Here is an 8,829-nt window from a genome sequence, read left to right as displayed (position 1 = left end):
CATCTGGGATTAAAGGTGTGGTGGCACACACCTTTAATCTGGGCTACACCTTCTGCTGGGGACCATATAAGGACATTGGAAGAAGGGAGTCTGGCTCTTGCTCTTTCGCCTTCTTGCGGTGTGGGACTCAGCAACTGCTAGATCCTTGGACTTCCATTCACAGCTACTACTGAACCATTGTTGGGATTTAGACAGCAGACTGTAAGTCATCAATAAATTCCTTTACTATATAGAGACTATCTGCAAGTTCTGTGACTCTAGGGAACCCTAATACACATGTGCAATAGTATCTGGGTTTGGTGGCTGATGATGGGATGGACCACCGGATGGGGTAGTCTCTGAATAGTCCATCCTTTCATCTTATATAGCACATCTTTTAACTGGTGGTTGACAAGGAAGAGACCAGTCGACTGTGATCATTTCCAACCCTGGGCTCTTGGTCCCATGTTCTATAAGACCATGATGAGCAATGTGTGAGGAGACAGGGAGGAAGCAGCACCCTTCCATTCTGTCTAAAACTATGCTGGGCTACTTTGATTCCTTCTGTTGATTTGTGTGTGTGTGTGTGTGTGTGTTGCTTTGTTTTTTATGAAACTCTACTGTTTAATGAAAATAAATACACTGGATTGATATAGACAGTCATAAACCATTGTACACTGTCTACTCTGAGCAGAAGTACGTGTCAAGTCCTGATAAGTTGGAACCAAGGACATTTTTAGTCAAGCTTGGGACAGACTACCAGGGTGAGAGCTTCCTGTTGCTCACTACTCTGTGTGAACTCCACACCTTTCCTTGTGTGCATTGCAGGAGCCTCAACAGACAGAGTAGTCTGGAATCTTAGTCCTCTGAGATACAAGGGGGAATCAGAAGACAGACTCCGACCCATGATCATTTCTTTCCCACATGTATGTCGCAGTGGTCAAACCCCAAAGTGGAGATAAAAGTGCAGACAAGAGGTAGTCCATGCTAGCAGTGACAGTGTTCTGTGTAGAAGCCCCACCGAGCACTGAAAGATCACAGAGAATCACTTACTTTCCACCTGAAGGTAAATGTGTGCTAATTCCATTTTCCAATATCGATTCACAGTTTGTAGGGTGTAAAATCCGGTGTCTTTCCAGGTGACATTCTGGAGCAGCAGGGATCCATCGCTGAACACTGTCTCTCTACCGCTGTGGGCAGGGCCTGGATCACTTAAATTCTTGAGTGTTCTGTGTCGGACAATCTCAGCCTTGTTAATCAAAATCACCCCTTTGTACCAGAAAAATAATTGAAGATCCTCTGGAAGATTGTGAACACGGAGAAGAACGCTTTCTCCTTCAGCAACGCTGAGCGGCACTGATTCAATAGTGAGCTTGGCAGGGAAGGAAGGACGCCCACAGGTGAAATGAGAGGCTAGAAGGGAAGAGAGATCCATCAATATTAGGACTTTTTTATTTGACTAAGATGGCACCCTGGGTCCTGAGCAGCTGTGTCCATAGCTCAGCTGAGATGTGTGGGTGAGGGTCTCACTTCCCTACTTGGTGGCAGTCACCACATTACCTCCCTGTGCTCCATGTCCCTCACTTGTCATTTCCTCTGTATGGTGCTCTCTCCATGGATAGACGTCTACACGGCCCTGCTTCATTCCCCTCAGATCCCTGCTCACACTCAGTGTAGATGGGGTTGGAGTTCTGCCTCCTGACCTCTTCCCCAGCAGACCTGGCTTCACTCTCTGACTCTTCTGCTGTGTTTCTATTCCTTAAATGGTTCAATCCAACACCTGATCACCTTCTAGCTTTCTTTATTTGTCTGACCACTAGGGCTAGAGAATTGTGAGACTCAGTAGTGGTCTTATATTTTTTAAAGAAAATCTGTCTAAAAACACATCAGATATCTGTGGGGAACCAACGAATGATTGAATGAATGAATGAATGAATGATGACTCAGGACCATGCACATTCATAGTCACATTCAAATGTTTGCAATACAGTGTTCAAAAATACATTACCTTTGATTTTTGATTTGTTACATTCTGAGGGTGGGGGACGCATGCGTGCACAGGCTAACACTCACCCACAAGATTGGGCCTTACAGTATGGGTGTTTCTCAGTGGGTGGTGGTGGTTTCAGGATGCCATCCCTAGGTGGAGGTCAGAATAAAACTCATATTCACTACTTCAAAGCTTGTCAGACAATGAGGTAAATGCAGATATCAACTGAGCCATGTCACTTATCAACACCAGGTGGAATTTTATTTGGGGTGTCTAAGCTAAGAACATCAGACTTCAGAACACTGCGGTCATAGTGATTAACTGTGGGTGACAACACTCTCCCCCTCTCTCTACTTCTTCACCAAGAGCATTCTGCTGCTGTTCAACATCTGTCCACTGTGGCTTCTCTCCTACAAACCCTGAGACTCCTCTCAGGTCATTGAGTTCCTGAGGAGACTCCAAAGAATAGCTGAGTCCTTTATGCTCAAACTCTGTAAAGTGAGGACTCCACACCCATTCTTAGGAGGCCCTGACAGGGGGTACAAACTTTGCAGAGAGTACACAGGGAGCTTCCCCAGGGAAGGATTCTAGCCTAATATGTCCTCTATCTGTATAATATCTGGTACAGCCCAGCTCCCTCATTCCTCATATAGCCTCAGGCTCCTCCCAGACAGAAACATCTTGCAGAAGCACATGGGGTGTAGGTGGGTAGCTCTGTGTTCTCTACCCTGTGCAGTCTATGGACTACCCACCAACCCTCTCCTCTTGACTCTTTCTGTTTAAGCCCTCCAGAGTACACAGTGACTGACAACCTTCTGAGTATCTCTGAGCACTGAGACAAGAACAGATCAACCAGGGGTAGCCCTCAGTTGTGTTCTCATCCTGGGTCAGTCAGCAACAAAGAGCTAGCCCCCTGCACTCCCTGAGCAACACAGAATCCCAGATGGGCACCCCATCTGCCCTGTGTTTTCAGTGTTCTGTAACAATGGAATTTGCTCTCAGGAGGAAGAAGAGAGATGTGTGTGAGGGATCCAAAGGGACCAGCTGAGGGGTGAGTGGGGAAGGGGACAGATTATTATCTCTGCAGGCACCAGACAGGATTCTGACACAGTAGAAATACCCAGGAGCAGATGTCTTAGGAGCCCACGGCCTGAGTGTGTGGGAGGAGGTGACCTGGGTCCTAGAAGGACTCCTCTAGGCTCCATCATCTCATGCAGGGTTTCAAGATGGTGCTCACACTTCCTCTGCTTGCTGAGCCTTGTCTCATGTGGTCCCTGTGCTCCCAGACCTTCCTGAGATGCCTTATAACTCTATGTAGGTAATTCCCATAGGAAACCTTTTCAGTACAAGGGAAAATACATGTTTGGAATTTGAACATGATCCCCAGCAGGGTAGCAGACACAGGCAGCAGCTAAGAGGTCTGAGGAGGCTATGACAGTGACCTCCAGGTATACAGGGAAGAGATAAAAGCCAGGATACAAGGTGAGGCCCTGACTCAGGCATAGAGGTTTATTAGTATGCCTTGAGTGTCACCAGGCTATGCCTGCTCTTCACGGTGGGAAATGCAGCTCATGTCTGGGGAACTGTCCACATCAGTGCAGCCTATTCTATTTGCTTATAGGAGAGAACATACTGGCCTCAAAAGAAAAGAACTTGTCAGTAGCATCTGTGTCTTCTCTCCAATGAGATCCTGGCCTTTCTGGAAGTCTCTTAAGCCTATCAGGACAATGGTTTAATGGCCTGGGACTCTGCCCTGCTGTGGTCTCTCTCTGGGTCACCAGGGTGACCAGGGGACATAGCCTAATCCTGGCTCTCATGGCAGTACACGGTTTGGTTCCACATGGAACAAGACATTGACTACAACAAGCACTCTTCTCTGCAGACAGAAAGTCAAGATCCAACCCTAGCACAAAGCCTCTCAGTACCCACAGGAGGTGAGGCTGTGACAGAATTGTAGAGCCAAGGGTTTCTGGTACTCAACTCTGTAAAAATGCTCATGGCTTCCAAAGGCCCTTCTTTCTTTCCTCAAGGACTTTCTCAAGGACAGTTTCCCTGGAAGGAACTCAAGAGTCTAGACAGAGGCTGATTGCCTTGGCTCACTTGCCAACCCTGCATCCAAGGTGAAATCAAATGAGGGATTCTGCATAATTGACATTATTTTCCACCATGTGTGTCCTGCACTAAATGCTCAAGCCCCAACATGGAGACACAATGCAGATGGAAAGGAGACTCATGTCAGGCATGACACTTCTGTGTGCCCAGTAGAAGGATCCAACCCAGCACCCAGAGTTCTCAAAGAATTACTTACAGTACACCTGAAGGAATGTGGATGTATTTGACACCAGTTCTACATGTCTACTTATGGTTTGAAGAGTGTAATATCCTGTGTCCTCCTGGGTGACATTTTGGATCCACAGGGACCCGTTGCTGTACAATATCTCTCTGCCACTGTGCTCAAGCCCTGTCATACTTGTGTTATAATCCAGTAAATGCAAAGCAATTGTGAACCTCCAATTTGTCATCCCTCTGTACCAGGAAAAGGCTAGAAGATTCTCTGGCAGATTGTCAACTCGTAGAAGAATATTTTCTCCTTCAACTACTTGGAGTGGTGACTGGATGGTAATTTGGGCAGTTGTGGACAGGAGCCAGCAGGTCAAGAGGGAGGCTAGAAGGGAAGAGAAATAAGGCACCAATCATGAGCAGGTGTGAGCATCCCTCACCTTATGCCTATGGGTAGGGATGGGCCGTAATACAGATGAACAACATAACCTCCATGCCCTCAGAGGGTGTCATTTCTGCTCTGTGGAATCCTCTACTCGGGTGTCCCCATATCACTCTTCATATAAAGAGTGTCTGTTTGGAAGAGAAGGAGCTCTCTAACCTTCTCCTCCTCTTCCTCCTACTCCTACTCCTCCACTTCTACACACAATCTTCACTTTCTGAATTGGTTTCTATTCTATATGCAGTTCTATTAAACCATTGATTCTCTCCTCTGAATACTCTGATTTCTGGTTCATTAGAAAAGGCTTTGTGAAGACAACCATTGCAATTATCTTTTTGGAATTTTCAGTTGCTGAAAAGAACTCAGAAAATTATGGGAGTAAAAAGGAAGGGAAAAAACAAAGTAAACAGGAAGGAAGGAAGGAAGGAATGAAGGGAGGGAGGGAGGGACGGAGGGAGGGACAGAGGGAGGGAGGGGGGAGGGAGGAAGGAAAGAAAGAAAGAAAGAAAGAAAGAAAGAAAGAAAGAAAGAAAGAAAGAAAGAAAGAAAGAAAGAAAGAAAGAAAGAAAGAANAAGAAAGAAAGAAAGAAAGAAAGAAAGAAAGAAAGAAAGAAAGAAAGAAAGAAAGAAAGAAAGAAAGAAAGAAAGAAAGAAAGAAAGAAAGGAGGAAGGGAGAAGGGAAGGAAGAAGGAAAGAAGTAAAGGAGGAAGGGAGGATGTCTGCATGGATGCATTTACACAGTTCCTAGGTTTGGAGCAAATGACAATCAGTACATTCAAGTGTGATTTCATAATTCTCTATTGTATGTTTGGGTTTGGGAAGGCTGTGTTTCAGTGTGCACATTGTGGGTACATGACACACACGGTGTGAAAGGCTGAGCAGACCCTGCTGTAGCCTGTATCTCCATCTACCCTGTGATCGCTGAGGAATGAATTCAGACTGCCATGTCTCCACACGTGAGCCATCTCATTGGCCCTTTCAGGTTTGACTCCTCTTTGGAGATTCACCCAGTCAAGGTGGAGACCATTGGGATTCCAATGCTAGGACCTTTGAATTGAATAGTGGCACCTGAGGATTTACTCTCCCCTCATCACTTCCTGGCTGCTCAGGGCTTCTTGCTGCTGAGCCTCTGTCCCTCACTGCAACACCTTTGCCCCAAATATAAACAGACACCCAAGTCTTCTCTAAACATCCCCTCTACAGAAGACTTTGGGCTTCTGAGTTCCCGTTCCCATGCAATCAGATAGCTGGAACACTTACCTGTGAGCAGGACCCTCTGCCAGGGGATACGCACATTGGTGAAAAGTTCAGAGGACACCTCCATATCTCTTCTCACTGTACTGTCCTTTCGCTGAGGAGAAGACCTTTCAACTCCAGCAAGGTACCTGGCCTCTGCTGTCCTTTCTCCTTCTGAACTGAGTTTTCTCTCAGGAAGGAGCACTTCACAGAATCCTATGAGCTGTGGGTGATGGAGTCTGTGTCCACGGCACTGCTCAGTCACTTCCACTCTCAGTGCTGCCCCGCATCTTTCTCACATTTGCTCTCTTTATATTTCTTCTCCAACAAGACCTTAAGCAACAAGGCTGATAAATATCAACATGCCCTCAGAGAACAACGACTCATCCAGGGGCTGACATCTGCTGACTCCTGGACATGAGTCTATCAGCATGAAAGAGAGAACCTCTATCTTTCCTATGTGTCCCTGAGATACACAGACACAGATGAGATCCCAGTATGCCCTGTGTCCTCAGTGCACTGGGAAGATAGGATTTCTACGCATGAAGGTGACACAGATGTCAGTGAGCTTTGGAAGGTACCAGTTGTGTGATGGCTGGGAATAAAGATATACCCTTTATCACTAATTTAACCAGTTAAGTTCCTGACCTGACCCAAGACAGATGCCAGGTAGTAGCTGTATGAGGAGTTTCATGTTCTTCATGGTGGGGAAGACATGACCTGTGTGTCCTGGAAAGGACTGTGGGCTCCTCTCCTATGGACAGTTTCCAGGCAACCTTCCAGCATTATGGGTTGGTTGAACTGTGTGTTGGCTGAGCCCAACTGCTCTCTGGTATTCCTGGCTCACCTATGTGCTTTGTCTGTGTGATTCTGCAGCAAAAGTCCTGGCTTCCCCTTTGGGAGATGCCAGGAGGGAGAAAATTTTCAAAATCATCAGAGAGGGGTCTCCATAGAGACAGGAAACAGAGCAAGGTCTAGGTAGGGAGATACAGGTCAGTATGGACAGGAATGGAAAACAGTCTCCTAGGCAAGGTCATAGCTCAGGGAAACAATTGACTGAGTGTTGAGTGAGACCTGCACACAAGAAAACATGACTTCCTGTCTAGTAAGTGGGCCCTGCAGTAGTGGAATTCTTCAGAAATACTTGAGAAACACGAGGCAATGTTCTGTACTCACATCTAACTGTCCACTTGTTTTCAATTTTTGGACATGATGTCCCCATAAGCAGCTGATGACCACGATTACCATCAGCTTCTCCCTGATTCACAGACACCTGAGAATGTTCCAGGGTGGGAACACTGCATATGTGGCTGGAGACAGAGAACTTGTGCTTCACATCTGTCACCTGTGGACTGTGTGAGACTCATGTGGCCATGGCGCTCCCTGTGTCTCAGTTTCCCAGCAACAGCAAAATAAGGGGAGAAATGTTGCAGTATAAACAAAATAGCCTTAATATGAACAAGGTCCTGACAATGGGACAGGATGACTGTCCAGATCAGCAGGGTCAACTATCATTTGCTCCAAGGAGAGGATTCTTTAAAGTTACTCCAAGAGGGCATGAATCATCAAGCAGACCTATGTCCTCTATCCCTCTCCTGGGGACCTTGGCTTTCCTGTGAGGACTCATAAGCCATCAGAACATTTAACAGATGGCCTGGGTACCTGTGCAGCTGTGTGCTCCATTCTGAGTCTCAGAAGGAGATGCCTAGTGACATTGCAGAATTACGGGTTTGCTGTGCTGTGGGTTGGCTGAGCACAGTTCTTGCGGGTCTTCCTGGGTCAGCTCTGCACTTTGTCTGGGAGATTTCCCATCAGAAATCCTGTCTTATACTATGGGAGACGATAAAAGGGAGGAGGCTTTCAGTTTCCCTATAGAGAGGGCTCTTCTCAGACACAAGTATCATAGCTGGGTCTAAGGAGGAAGACTACAGTTAGTGGGGACAGGAATGGAAAGCAGTCTCCTAGGCAAGGTCTCCTAGCTCAAGGAAACAATTGTCATAGTATTGGGTGTGCAACAAGATACTGCCACCTGCAGTTTTCTGGGAGAGCTGCAATCTCATGCCTAGGGCTACAACAGGGGGATTAAACACCACAAATATGACCTGTCCTGATCCCTTCTGCACAGGTGGGATGCAGGGACCATACTCCTGCTCAGTAGGCTTAGCAGAACTCCTTTTTCCTTCTAGTGTAGGGTGAGTCTAGGTATGCTTCCAGATTCTCCCTGGCAAGTCATGAAATAAAGTTGGATAAAGTGTGCATCCAGAAGATGCACACTTGGAAGAAGCCTTTGCTTATAAAATGACAGAAGCAAAGAAGAAATGGTTCATTTCTGTTCAGACTCAATCAAGAAGACAGTGATGGAAAGGGGGTACACATGTACTAACTGGCCCATGTCTAGTGTCTCAATTCTACCTTCTCATGGCCCACTGGATACTGAGGGACCCCTACTGAGGACAGGGAACAGAGCAGTGGTTCAAATGGAAGTGCCAACTGCTCTTCCCTGTACACTGATCTAGGTCTCTTTCTCCTAATACGATAAAAACATACTGAACAGAAGCAATTCAGAAGAGCAGAGAATGCATTTCCTATCCAGGTCTGGGTCATAGTGTCCCCCTGAAGGAAGCAAAGGCAGAAAACCTGCTGCTTGCTGACTCATTTGCTGGCTCATTCTCTGGCTTATGCTAAGCTAGCTCTCTTATACAACCAAGGACCATCTGCCTAGGGATGGTGCTGCCCACAGTGGCCTGGGTCTCCTACATCAGTTAAGACAATCACTGTCAGATGAGTTCACAGCCAGAGCTGATAAGGAAATTATTCAGTGTCCCGGCCCACGGGACACTTTATTCCATGGTCCTTGAGGGGTATCACAAACCTAGAGAGAAATGGGAATAAAGAAAGAGAC

At 46.6% G+C, this 8,829-nt stretch overlaps 1 protein-coding gene across 5 annotated transcripts in view; it reads right to left on the bottom strand.

The window, feature by feature from the left end:
- LOC110315793 (pregnancy-specific glycoprotein 22-like) overlaps positions 1-8,319 on the bottom strand; it is a 13,752-nt gene extending 5,433 nt beyond the window's left edge. Inside the window, exons 1-4 of one of the 5 annotated variants that reach the window (XM_021189764.1) lie at positions 5,952-6,015; positions 4,278-4,634; positions 1,033-1,392; positions 520-528 (exon numbers count right to left, since the gene is read on the bottom strand). In XM_021189764.1, the coding sequence (XP_021045423.1) occupies positions 520-528; positions 1,033-1,392; positions 4,278-4,634; positions 5,952-6,015 (790 nt within the window). Of the gene's footprint in view, positions 1-519; positions 529-1,028; positions 1,393-4,277; positions 4,635-5,951; positions 6,208-8,307 lie in introns of those variants that run through there. The other 4 variants (XM_021189767.1, XM_021189766.1, XM_021189765.1 and 1 more) reach the window with 4 other exon arrangements.
- Positions 8,320-8,829: the final 510 nt, after the last annotated feature.

This window comes from Mus pahari, unplaced genomic scaffold, assembly GCF_900095145.1.
Source record: "Mus pahari unplaced genomic scaffold, PAHARI_EIJ_v1.1 scaffold_6532_1, whole genome shotgun sequence".
NCBI classification, from domain to species: Eukaryota; Metazoa; Chordata; class Mammalia; order Rodentia; family Muridae; genus Mus; species Mus pahari.
The sequence above is the reverse complement of the archived record's forward strand: the minus strand, read 5'-3'. Positions and strand labels throughout refer to the sequence as shown.